The sequence below is a fragment of the Serinus canaria genome, chromosome Z (genome assembly GCF_022539315.1).
Source record: "Serinus canaria isolate serCan28SL12 chromosome Z, serCan2020, whole genome shotgun sequence".
Classification (NCBI taxonomy): Eukaryota; Metazoa; Chordata; class Aves; order Passeriformes; family Fringillidae; genus Serinus; species Serinus canaria.
Window position 1 is genome coordinate 23,928,849 of NC_066343.1, and position 13,182 is coordinate 23,942,030.

Below are 13,182 nucleotides of genomic sequence, written 5' to 3' on the forward strand. Positions count from 1 at the left end.
GAAATTTTGGAGGGTGAGACTGCCAGAAATTTTGAAGGGAATGTAGTGTGAGGCACACTGTTTGATGAAGTCCAAAAAATGAGCATGGGTGATGAGCTCAGGTATCTAAAAGTTTAGATAACCTATTCATTCCTGAACTATTTTAGTATAGCCAGACTCTGGTAAGGAAGGTAAAGGAAGATTAATCAAACCTCAGAATTTTCACTTAGAAGAAAATAATATGGTTCAAACCTGCTGTAGGCATAGATGCTTGACAATATTGAGGATGCCAGAGCAATGTTAGTGCAGCACAATGCAATATGCTGGCATGTGGTAATTTTAAGAGCCAGAATTATCTTGTCTTAAACAATCTGAAATGCAAATATGAAGCCCGTTTTCCCTCCTTGCTCTGTGTTTTCCTGACAGCCACTGCCAGGATCAAACCAGTAACTTGTCTCCTCAAAAACATGTTGATGCATTTGCAATGGCTGACCACCATGTGTATGCACGTGCCTTCCTTACGCAGTCTTCAGGACAAACTCTTGTTTCTTAGACTAACTCAGTCTACCAACAGCCAGGAGAAGGAGAAGTCAAAGGCTTCCTAAGGATAAGACTCACGGCATCATGCAGAAGTGTTTTTAAAGTAAGCAGTGCAAAAGCAGAAAACAACCTTGTTGGCTTGATCAAAACCAAACACAGGTGATTTAAGCTAGAACCTTTCCTAATCCAGTTCAGCTGCATGGCAAGGACAAGAACCTGATTTTCACCACATAACTAAGCTGTCTCATTTAAAGTTCAGGCTACACATAGCTCAGAGTACTTTCAGGATCTTCTCCAGCACTGATCATGGTTTACAGATTGTTTCCTACACTCTTTTCCAAAGAAACGAAAATAAAAATCTGTTTTGCATGGAAATGGAATGCAATTCACACATTATTAGGGTTTTAGCAGTTCTTGCTCTTTTAAAAATTGCTGTGAAAAGAACAGCTTTTGAACTGACATTTAAAGAAATAAAAGGGACATTTTTTTTTCTTTCTTTCCATTTTTAGCAACTGAACGAAATATATTAAACCTGCTCTTACCTCCTCTTCTGGAATCTCCTTGCTCCTTCTTACACACTCCATTCTCTCTTGTTTTACTAGTGTCTTTAAACTTTGGAAATATTACCCTGGTCTCCTGCCCTAAAAGTAAGGAAAAAAAAAGTTTAGAATTTAACAAAATTTCTTAATTTTTTAATTCAAATCTCTTACCAACCTAGCAAAACGTTCTGGAAACAAAATCTTAACCAACATGGATGAGAAATACATTAAAAATGGACTGCATGGATACTTTGTTTTGTTTCCTTTAAAATGTTTTCACTAACTAAACATCTTATAGGGGCTGTCCACTGCAGACTCCATCACAGTGTAGTAACTCACCTCAAAGGGGTCATTTCACCTGGGTGTGCTCTGTGAAATGTCTTGGTAAAGGATCTCAACTTCATTGCATCACAGGCTTCAAGCTGTATGAGAGAAAGCTATGTGTAGAGAAATGTAGAACTACATGTAGAGAAACTAGTGGCTTTTACTATTGCATGACTTCCAGCCTTTCCTCACTGCACGTCAAGAGCAAGAAACTGCCCTGCTGCAGCTGCAGATGCAACCTCTATCATTCCTTTACAGTCACAGAGTCAACAGAGCCAATCCATGTTTCCTTGGCAAATTAAACTGGAGGGGTACACAGTCCTGCGGCATGTTTCACTGGGACCAGGAAGGCTGCAGCACTTACTAGGGATGAACCCTGCTTATCTTCTACTGGCAACAACCATTGCAGTTAAAGTGGAGAGAGGATAAACAAGGTGGGGGGGAGGATACGCTGTTCAGCTCTGTGCCATAATTGAGACACTCACATCCATTTTTATATATGACTGTCTGGAATGCACTTAAATATATGCTTAAATGTCTTCCTGAGTGGATGTCATATGGAAATAAAAGAGAGGACAACCTGAAGTGATGCATATTGCACACAACTTTGGCAACACATAATGTGACTACAGGTTGTTGCATGAATAGGCTGCCCATTCCAGCTCCAGTAAGCACTGGGGCATAACCCTTGTCTTTGCTGAATATAGCCTGTAGCAGAATTCTTCCCCTGGGCAAGGCTTAACAGCACATCATGAGAAGGGTATTGAAGGGATTTAATTGCATAGCTATCAAGCCTTAGTAGCAGTTGCCCATATATGTTCTCAGAGCACATGTGGGAGTAGAGATGTCTGAATCCTGTGTGATGGGATATTTCAAAACCAGCTGTAGTAATACAAGTAGCAATGCATGGACGTTTACATGGTAATGGAAAATAAAAAGGAGAGATTTTTGAAGAACAACAACAACAGAAAGAGATCAAACAGGCTAGAGAGCAGCTGCTATTCAATGAATTACTTAAAGCTGGAAGACTGAAAGAGCATCCCAGTATATAGCCACAATTGTTGAATTTTCCTTAGCTGTGAATCCCCCCCATCACCAACTTACTTTTACTGCCTCACTTGGGATACGGCAATAAAACTTTGCCTTTTGGCCACAGTGACTACTGGAATTATATAATGTTCCATGACTTTTCAGATAACACAGGACCTCTTTCAGAGAGGTAAAGCTAAGCAAGAAGTCACTTTGACATGCTGTCACAAGACAAGGAGACTGTGCAGCAGTAAGAAAATGGGACCAGGAAGTGAAAACACTTGACAAAGCAGATGCCTTGTAAAACAGCCTGCAGGAAGTAGCATGTCCTGGACCTGGGATGGAGGTGGTGGATGTCTGACCAAGGAGACTGGCATGTGGAAAAATAAGATGCCAGGCTAGGTGGCCTTTGAAAGGGCAGGCACATGGGATACAGGGTGACTTCCAGATTGCTTTCCTTCAAGATAATGGAGTTTCCCCATCTTAGCAGCAAGAGGTTATCACATCAAAATTATATGCTGCAAAATGCACTTCTGCATGGCAGGAGACATGCAGAAGTGCATTTTGCAGCATATGATGCTCACGGCAGGACAGCCCCACGATGTCATGGTCAGCCACCACCCTCCATCTGGTGTGGTGGCTGCACTGGCTCAGAGACACCCCTCTACTGGAGCAGCCCCATGCTCAACCACGCAGTGACACTCCACGGGACAGGACAGGAGGGAGTGGGGGTCTTCGTTGCTGTCTTTGAGAAAAGGAAGCAGACAATCAAAAAAGTAAAAATGTGTGAGGAGTTTGCATGCAAAACCGAAGCCAAGCTTGAAATCTCAGGTACCCTTGTGATACTGGCTCAGATGTTCCCTCACTTCCTCACCTGCCTCCTTCTCCTGTATTTATAACACTGCATTTCTCAGTAAGACTATTTGTACACAAGCTTTATCACTTTCAATGTCTGATGTCAATACATGCAATGCATGCAGGATGTGTGAACACCTTACTTCTCCCTCGCCATCCAGATGCTCTTCATCACTTTTGTTAAGGGCTGCCCTGCAGCAGCATTTTGCAGCGTGCCATGTTTCCACTGCACTCACAACTGTCTGTGCAATTCGCCCAGAGTCCGCGCTCTCCCTCCTCCTGGCAGCCCTGTCCTTTCCCTTATCCAAACCTGCTTCAGCGGGGGCTGCAGCCACCGCCTGCTTGTCTGCCGCAGCTCCCCTCCCTGCGCCATGTGCCACCACCGTCCTTCCCTGCGCGCTGTGCTGCTCGCTAAGGACATGCTGTGGCACAGCTGTTTGCCTCCTCTACTGCAGTCAGGCAGGTTTGTATTACCGTGCACGCTGCTGATGTCGAGTTCCTGTCGTGACCCAGCACCCCATAGGAGGAGCAAATGAGCTGAGACGTCAACGCAAAAAATTATAGCCATGCGAGCTATCCCTCTGCTCAGCTGCTTGGAGAGTGCCTACATGGTTTGTGTGACAGCACACAGAAGCAGCACTGAAATGCAGTTAGCAATACAGCTGGGAGACACGCAGGCAGGCAGGCACTGGTCCAGTGACTAAAATGATCGTACCGTGAGCCAGCCCGCAGTGCCTCCAAAAGTGGCTGACTGCTACACAGAAGCTCGGCTTTCTTTCCAATTACTCCAGTTTCCCCCCGGTGACTGCAGTGTGCGCTCCGTTTCGGTTTTGTTTGCCTTTTTGTTTCTCCCTCCCACCCACCGGTCTCCCTCTCTCTCCTCCCGTGCCCTTCTCTCCAGGATGGCGGAAGCAGAGTTGCACAAGGAAAGGCTCCAAGCCATAGCAGTAAGTCAGTTTCCTTTTACTTGCTCTTTTGTCCTTAGCCGTGGGCTGTTGGAGGGAAGGGGGGATTCGGGCACAGTGGCCGGGAAGCACACGGAGAGCCTGGCTTGTGCGAAGTTGTGTGTGGAATTCCCTGTTCGGGAAATGAGTGGTTAAAGTCTGGTTTGCGGGATTTGGCGGAGAAAGAGGGCTCTGAGGAAGAGCGTTAAGCTGACACGTGCAGAAAGAAAAATGTGAATGCACAGTGGCATGCTTAAAAGATTGATGATAGAGAAGAAAAGAAGGAATAAATGGGGAGGAGAGGAGATTGCAGGAGAAAATCGGTACTCTGCTGAATATATATTTTTTCACAGTTGGAGGTATTGCTTAGCTGATGAAGAAGTCAAGCAAAATGATCTGCTGCAGGATGGCTTTTAGTGCAGAAAATAATTGTGATATTGCTAGTTTTAAGACAATCGAACACAGACACTGCATTGTCAAAATTGTGTAATTGTTTGATCTACTAGCTAAACTGTCATCTCGGCTCCATAGCTGAGTACATGATTTCAGAAAATTTTCCTGCTGAGCTGCATCACGCCGGAATAAAATATAGGCAGGATTGAGCCCCATTTTAGTTAAAGCTTTTGTTTTCACATTGAGTAGAGTATTTGAATTGAGCCATGAGCTCAGCTGGTGCAGACCTTGGAGGAATGTGTGTAGTGACACCTGGTGAGGAAGGGGGCCTGGCTGTGTAGGATCCACCATCATCCTGGAATACAGAAACTGCCAGCTCATCTTCTAGCATGTCACAGGCTTCGTGTCAAAAGGCCTGTGTTTCTGTGGGCACTGCCAGTCGGACAGCCCCATACAGCCTGCCCTTGTTCAAGTGACACCCAGCTCTTCTTCCCGCGGCTGAGATGTTGATGCAGCTGTGCCAGTCCCAGACGGATGGCACGGCCCGTGCCGGGGACCGCACACCTGGAGGTCTGAAGGGAAACAGAAGATGGCAGAGCCCACATGGATTTCAGTTCTCTTCCCCAGTTCCCTCTGTGATCAACAGATGCTACATTTTTCTGTGGCTGGCACAGGTTACAGATTTCTTTTGTAGTGTAACAGGAATGGCTGCTGCTTCTTCTGCTGCTTCTGCTGCTGCTGCTGCTGCTGTTCCAAGACATCTTAAGTCCACTACTCTGCTGATAGGTCAATGGGAATTTAAAATAACCAGATTTAAAAGAAATAAATTAGGGTTTTTTCTCTCTAAAATATTAACTGTAAAAGAGCAAATGATATAATTTGTTAGAGGAGAGGGGAAGCTATAACCATTTAATTTTCAGGCAGCGGAAAGCAGATGCATATTTTTAAGCCGGTTCTCAGTTTTCTATCAACATAGGCATTGCCATATCTCAAGTGGAAACACCAGGAATGTTCCCCCAGAGGCAAACCTCACCATGGCCGGTGATTGGGACACCTTTATGGCAGAACTGTACTGCAGAGCTGCATAGCTCTGTGCTGTGCTGCAGTGCATAGCTCTGAAACATTTATGTCTCCACATTAAGAAAAAAAAAGTTTACATTATTGTTGTTTCTTTCAACTGCTATGTAACAGAATACCAGACAACACTCATTTCCAAATGATGTCCTGAAACCTTTCACCAAAGTAGATCAAGTCCTCTGCTTCTTAGTGCCCTGCATCTCACATCAATGAGGCCATTATGGATTTAATATTATCACCTGGTGTATTGCAGCTTTTACAGTAGGTTTATGCTGGTATAATAGAAGGCCTTGAGAGTCTGGACCTTTAGACTCAGCCAGTCTTTCTATACATATTTCCTTTTTGGTTTCTATTTCTGGTAATTCATAAAACATAGTAAGCAATGTATGCAGTTAATTAGATTGAAAGAATTTTACTTCAGCATAAAAAATATTCAGCCTTATTTTAAGCGTTAGTGTGCATCCATGAACCAACTTGTTTGCTTAGCACTCTGAAGAGCAACAGGTTTTCCATATAAGCTTGTTAGTTGGTTTTTCTCCTATGCTTGGTCTGCTGCAGATGTTTGTCAGAATGCAGAGGAGTTAATTTCTAGCTTTGCTCCCTCAGAATGAGTGACATGACACAAGTTAGGCCTTTCCTGCCTGCCACTGGTTGGCTAAAATAAGGTCAGTTCTCAAATGCAGTATGGCCTTTCTCAGAAGAAGAAAGAAATGGCATTTCAGTTCAGCTTGGTGCTTTATTTGTTTGAACCTGCTGCAGTATGTCTCTGAGATGAGCAGAAGCTTACTCCAGCATTCTGCAATCACACTGGTTGAATGCTAGACTTACAGAAAGAAATTCAGTCACCACTGGGTTCTCTACAGACTTCTCTGTACATTTGCTTCCATCACCATGGTAAATGAGTTTGCTGGGAAATTTGCAGAGTAAATTCTAAGTGTGCATCACTGAATACATAAAGAAAACAAATCCAAAACCAGAAATATGAACTTTAATACCAGAAAGCTGACTGGTTTTGAAGCATTTGATTTTATACTTTGTTACCTTGACTTATCATAGTTTTAATATATGCTTCTCTGGCACAGAGCAAAGTGTCATAGGAAGAGGAAAAGGAGTCTACTGTTAGGACATTATTCTAAACCCCAGTGAATGTGAGTTAGCCACTTGTTTTGTCTGCAGCAAATACGTAGCCTTTCTGTGCACTCATATTTTATCTGTGAACTGTGAATAGGAGACTTTGTTCTTGTCTTAGAGTGGTGTTAGGGATGCATGCAAGATTGAGCTGTACTTGGATGCCATGGTTTATCAGGGCAAGAAATATCTAAACACATCTTTAAAATTTGTGATTCTAAAACCAGAAAGTCTTCAAATGTGTATGTTTTCATTTCATTGAAATGAAACATACACAGCTTAAGCTGCAATTTTCAGATCTTTCTGAAGTCCCTAAAATTCACACACTGACTATAGCAAGACTCAGAGCACTGTGCAAATCCGGTTTGAGAAGTAGGAAGATGTGAGACAATTACTAAAGAGGGGAACCCTTGCTTGGTCTCCTTGCTTGGGAGAAAACAGAAACTAGCCCTTAACACTCTGCATCCTGGAAAGGTTCTATGATGACTAGGAGCAATTGGTTTTCCAATCCATACTCGAGGAGGTCACATCACATCTTCCAACTTGGATGTCATGTGTGCTACAGACAGGTACTGGTAAAGTTTTTCTGCTATGACACACTGCTCTTAACATCTGCCTGAGCCTGAATCACCACAGCACCCCTCTGCTCCCCTATTAGGAGCTGAGTGGTGCCCACTCCTAATACCCTAGCAAGATCCCTTCAGCAGGCACACAAGAGGTTAAAAGTGGAGGTCTGAAGCCATCTTCTCTCTGGGCTTGTTCCTGTATAGAGCACTTCAGTGTTTGTGTCTGCTTGTTTCCTGACGGGGATTGGTGGCTAAAACTTTGGGTGAAAAAGGAAGAGTTTTTGTGGCTTTTAAAAATATGCTGGTTGCAAGTTGCTCAGAAGGTGGGAATGTAAATAGTCCCAGACTCAGTGGCCTGGGGACAGGTGAACTGACTTAATTTATCTTATTTTGGATAAATAACATGTGTGGCCCCAAAATTTGCTATAGGGCCCCTCTTCTATGACTGTAGAGAATTCCAGAAGATAGTGACCTAAATATAGACAAGCATTTACAAAACCTAGGTATTTTCTGTCCCTTACCTAGCAATCACAAAGCTGGGAAGTGGGGTTTGTGTATTGATTGGTGCCCCTGGGATATGAACGCACATATGATACAGTGAACATATGTTATCCATGCATCAGATGAATTAAATACAATCACTGAGGGCCAGCACTGAGGAAAAATTGTCAACTAAAGCAACCACCAGTGCAGGAGTTGGAGGGGGTTTCCAGGTGCAAGAGATGTCCAGCCTACAGATTCAAGTGGGGAGCTGCTATACTGATTCCTTAGCAGACAAAAACAACAGCAATTATGGTTCCTTACTTAAAAGTGCCCAGCTCAGAAAAGCAGTAACTCAGTTAAAAGTGTCACTGACATTGAATTAGCTGCACCAAAGATATCACCTGTCAAGAAAGACCTTTCTTGCTTTTTCTATGAGATGATAAATTTGTTGAGCTGAATCCAGTGTTACTTAGATACCATCAGGGGGCTGACCTACTATGGCAGGACAGTGGTGTTTAAAAATAGCCCCCTCCTGTATCAGTGTGGTCTGCCTTACATGGATTAAGGACTGGCTTTCTGACAGGTCTCAAAAAGGTGCTATTTGTGAGGGAGACTGCTGTTCCTTGAGAGCAAAGGCAGGGGAGAACTTACAAGAAGCAGCCTTTCAAGATTTGACGGCATTCCCCAGTTGTAATTCGATGTAAATGGAAATTGCTGGTGTGCAGTGGCAGAGAAGCTGGATATACTACATAAGAAAGCAAGGTGGATTATTTGGTAAACTGGATCTTCCATTTAAAGAAATATATCACACCTGTGTACAGCTGGCATTAAGGGAGGCCGGTATGGGTTTCTGCATCCAGACTTAAGGTAGTGTGGGGCTAGCACCACAGAAGAGGGCTCTGCAGTCCGAGCAACACTGCCTTTGACAAGGAGCAACAGCTAGTGTGGGTGGTAACTCAACAGGGACAAGGAGAGGGCACACAGGAGATTAATTTCATACCAGTTAAACCTACACCAGGTGAGATTTTAGAGTCCTCCCAAACAGGAGCTATGTGCGTTCACATTTACATATAGCACTGCACTGATTTTTCAGCAGGTGTTTGAGAATATTAACACAGTAGCTGTTACTCCACAAAATGAAAACCCATAACTAGTACATCATATCCAGGATCATTTTACAGGTGAGTCCTTCCAGAGATCATAGTCATGAAAATTACAATGTGAGAAATTAGGTATTGAGAATCACCCAGAAAGATGCGGCAAATTGATTTAATCAACAGCTTGCTATTGCTGTGATGGCTTAATACTTTAGTTTCCAATGCCTTCATTTAGGAAGTAATGCTTTTGTCCTTTAAGTTAAGCATGGGATCAATTATATCTTAATCCAGTTGTCTTCAGAACTAAAGACTGCAAGGAAAAACAAAAATGCAGCAAGGTTTGGAAAAAAAAGTCAGCTGTGACTTTTCTCCTTGGAAAATAGGTGAGTGAGAAGAATCTGCAGAAGGAATGCGTGTTGTGGAGAGAGAAGATAAGTAAATACTACTTACATATTTGGCACAAGGATTAGTAGGTATCTAAGGAAGGTAACAGTTGTGGACAAAACAAACACCAAAAAATGTTCTCCCTGTAATGAGTTGTTAAGCTGTAGAGCCGAATTCTCCAGGATGTGGTGAATGCTGAAGAGTGCACTTGGCCTTGAGAAGAAACCAGGCAAGCTCATGACAGTGGAATCCACAAAGGACTTTCTCATTAGAAGCCATTTTTGAGCTGCAAATTACTAGAGGCGGGCAGAGAAGTTTTTTATCTGTTTGCCATGCTCCTACTTCTGCTTTAAGCCCTATGAAGCATGGCCTAGATGTCCTGATGAAGTGCAGCCATCCAGTGTACTCAAACAATTCAAAGTCCTGGAGCAGCCAGATCTGGAAGTTTTGACACTAAAGAAAGCCTCTGTTGCAATACTTACTTGAATTCAAACTTATTTGAATATTGCTATGTAGTTCAATCCATTTTTCCCTTTCCCATTTCCCCCTCATTATCTTATTTGCTCATCATATTTATCATATCATATTTATCATAGCTTACTTATCATATTTATGGCTCTGATTAATCACAACCTGTCATCTCATTCCTCAGTGGTCCCAACATCCAATTACCTAAAACAGAAAAAAGCCTTCTGTAGCTATCCTCTTTTTTACATTCTGAGCTAAAAGACTTGAGGGCTAGTGAGACCTTATCATAATTCCAGAGTACTCCAGTGAGGAAGACCTGGCAGAGTTGAGTCTGCATCCTGCTGTAAATATTTCCAGGGGTCAGTTTAGTGGGAGTAAACTAGGGGTTAGTATAAAATTAAATCTAAATTAGATCTGTATTGTGAGCATGACACAGATCTGTGAGATTCCTGTGGACCTCAGTGCAAATCAGCCAGAGGAGAGAAATTACGTTTGCATTGCTGTAAAGGATGAAGAGAGGTTTCCCTGCACACAGATCTGCATGCAGCCCTACCCTGGACTGCAGCAATGGCATGAGTCAGCTTCATGGCAGACCTTACGCAGAGAAATACATGCAAGCAAAAGTTGAATCTTGCCTTTACTTCTGGAACATATAAAGCACTTGGAGGTCATGTATGAAATGTTAAGAGTCTTTGCCCATACTAAGAGAAAAATGAAGCAAAAATGCCTAAAATACCAGAAAACTAAAATTACCTTCTCAAGTTTATCTGTATTTTTGCTTTAGGAATGTTTAGATGACAGCAAGAGAAGCAAAAATATGAAGAAAAATATTTCTGTCAAAGTATCTGTGAAAACTAGGTAAAAAATTAGAGAAACTGAAACAGAAATTTCTAGACAGTTTCCAGACTTACCCAAACTCAACTGTTTAAATTTAGAATTCTTTCCACAGCACATTCCTAGCCCTTAACACATCACCAACATCTCTTGAGCACAGACAAGAAGCCTGAGATACTGGATTTTACTTTATACCTTTCAAATTATATTTTTAAAAATAAGCTGAAAATGGGTGAAAAGGTTTTGTGATTTTTGTTGTTGTTCTTTTGAAGTCTCTAGTTAAATAAAAAAATTGTGAAAGATCTGCATTTTTGGAAACTATTGAACAGCTCTAGCCTGGAGTGTAACTTTAAAGAGCGATTTCCTATACCATGGTATTAGTCTGAGGTCAGACTGTGGGATTTACATGCCATGCTTAAAGTAATGGATTGCCGCATAGCTAGGTTAAAGGTGGGGTAGGCATGAAAGGGGTTCCACACTGATATTCAGCCTCTCCTTGAGCAGTCCTGCTCTTTTCAGGAATCACTCCTTGTATCTATCTAACTGCTTCACAAATACTGTTACCTGCTTCACAATCACTGTTTTATTCTTGCACAGAATAAAGTGTATTCTTCTTGCAAAGCAGTCACCAGCAAGGTGGTTCACCTGCCAAGTGTATTTGGTAAAGTATTGTACTATGCACCTCTAGTAAATTATTAATTATTACCTTGCCCTCTCTCAAATGGCACAGGAGCATGTGTTGAGCCTGAGTGTGCTGAGGCACTGGTTGTACTGAGGATGCCTTTCAGAAGCAGGACTCAGAGCCAAAGGGATGCTACACCTGCTTTTGGCCCTAATTTCCTCGAGTGGAAAAGCATTGTCTGTTGCAAATTCTGATCAGGAAAAGCCATGTGGTTGCAAGGGTTAACATCACCCAACAAGTCAGATGGCAGTGAAATGGGTATGGCCTATTGGCAATTGCTCACCAGACCTGTGTAGTTCTTGAAACACAGATGCTTTTTGTTACTTAGCTGACTTCCAGTGAGGTTAGATGCTGGAGGCGTGTAAAGCTTTCTTCCTCTTTGCCAGTAAAAACAAATACTCTCTGTGTACAAAAAAAGGCCAGCAACCAGTGCAGTTCAGAGAGCTCCTTTTGGAAGGAGACAGACCTGCCCTCATCTATGAGTTGCTGCCCCTTCCAGACAGAATACTGCTCAGGTTGTTGGTTTAGGCAGTGCTCAGACTGTTTTAATTTGAGCTGCCAGCATAATTTGTCAGGATCCAGAGACAACAGCAGGGTGGGGCTCAGACCCTCTGCAGTTCCTAATAACAGCAGTCACTGGCAATCAGCTGGAGATTTTGGACAGCAGAGATGTGTTCAGATATTTCAAACAAATCGCAAACCTTGAAAGAAGGCCCTCATTTTACCAGCAGAGGACTATATAAAAGGTGCTTTCCAGTTTTCTGGGGCTATGTCATTGTCAGCTCCTCTGCTTCAGCCATGTTCCGATGCCACGCAGAGTTGCAAGCAGCCCCGCACCGCAGTAGAGGGAACTAACCTGGGCAAGTGATGGCTGAGGAGACCCTTTTAAGAGGCTGAATATTGCAGACAGAAATTAGAAACCAGGTTGCCGTGTAATTTATTGCTGGAGCAGGCAGCGCCGAGCAGCCCGTGACGCTGGCTCCAGTCGCCCAGGTGCGGGCTCGGCACGGCACGGCACGGCACGGCAGCAGCAGGACCGAGCGCGGGGCTGAGGCGGCTCGGAGCGGGTGCGAGCGCCTGGCCATTAATTAACCAGATGAGTACCACTGTGGAATGAATGGCCTTTCCCAGAGGGAAAGAGTATACAAGCACGGACACAACCCCTTCTTGTTAACCTCTCCTGGAGCAGCTCTACTCTCCACCACGTGCCAAGTCCTTGGAAGAGCTCCTGCTGACAACGACGGGATTTTTTAGGATCTCTAGTCATCCAGCTGTCTCCCATTTGGAACATAAAGCAAGCACTTGGTATCCAAGGTGTCACTAAATTTACGACAAGTGCAGCACAGGGGACTGGATTGTCTCATATGCTGGCATTGGTACAAAGTTGCTATCTTGAATGTGTTGGCCAGTTCTAGCAGCTCTGTGCAGATAGTATTTGAGAGTTAATCACTCATCTCTTTTGAATCCTTGACTACATTGAAATAGAAAGTAAGGCTAGAAAGTTAGTCATGTATTTGCTCTTAATAAATATGAGCATATGCAAGCACTTGCTGCATGTCAGAGAAATAGGCTCCAGCAGAAGCTTGATTCAGCATTGAAAGCTGCATTGAAGACTGCTCCTTGTGGTAGGGATACCTGCTTTATTAGGAATGTACTCATCCCAGCATCACCAAGATCTTAGCAGTTTGTTCTGGTTTAGGAAGTAACTTCTAATCAGACAGGAAAAGAACCTCTAGCTTTTAAAAAAATAAAATCAAGAACAGCTTAATGTAACACTTTGAAGAACTGTGTCCCTGAATCAGTAAAACACTGAGAGGTACCAGTTCTTTCTGCTGAATTTACCGTTGTTATTGGTGGAAG

General features: G+C 43.1%; 1 protein-coding gene across 2 annotated transcripts in view; it reads left to right on the top strand.

The window, feature by feature from the left end:
• Positions 1–3,888: 3,888 nt before the first annotated feature.
• Positions 3,889–13,182, top strand: part of PALM2AKAP2 (PALM2 and AKAP2 fusion) — a 267,097-nt gene continuing 257,803 nt past the window's right edge. Inside the window, exon 1 of one of the 2 annotated variants that reach the window (XM_050986883.1) lies at positions 3,889–4,213. In XM_050986883.1, coding sequence (XP_050842840.1) covers positions 4,169–4,213 — 45 coding nt within the window. In that variant the 5' untranslated portion in view covers positions 3,889–4,168. The remainder of the gene's footprint in view (positions 4,214–13,182) is intronic. The other variant, XM_050986884.1, reaches the window with a different exon arrangement.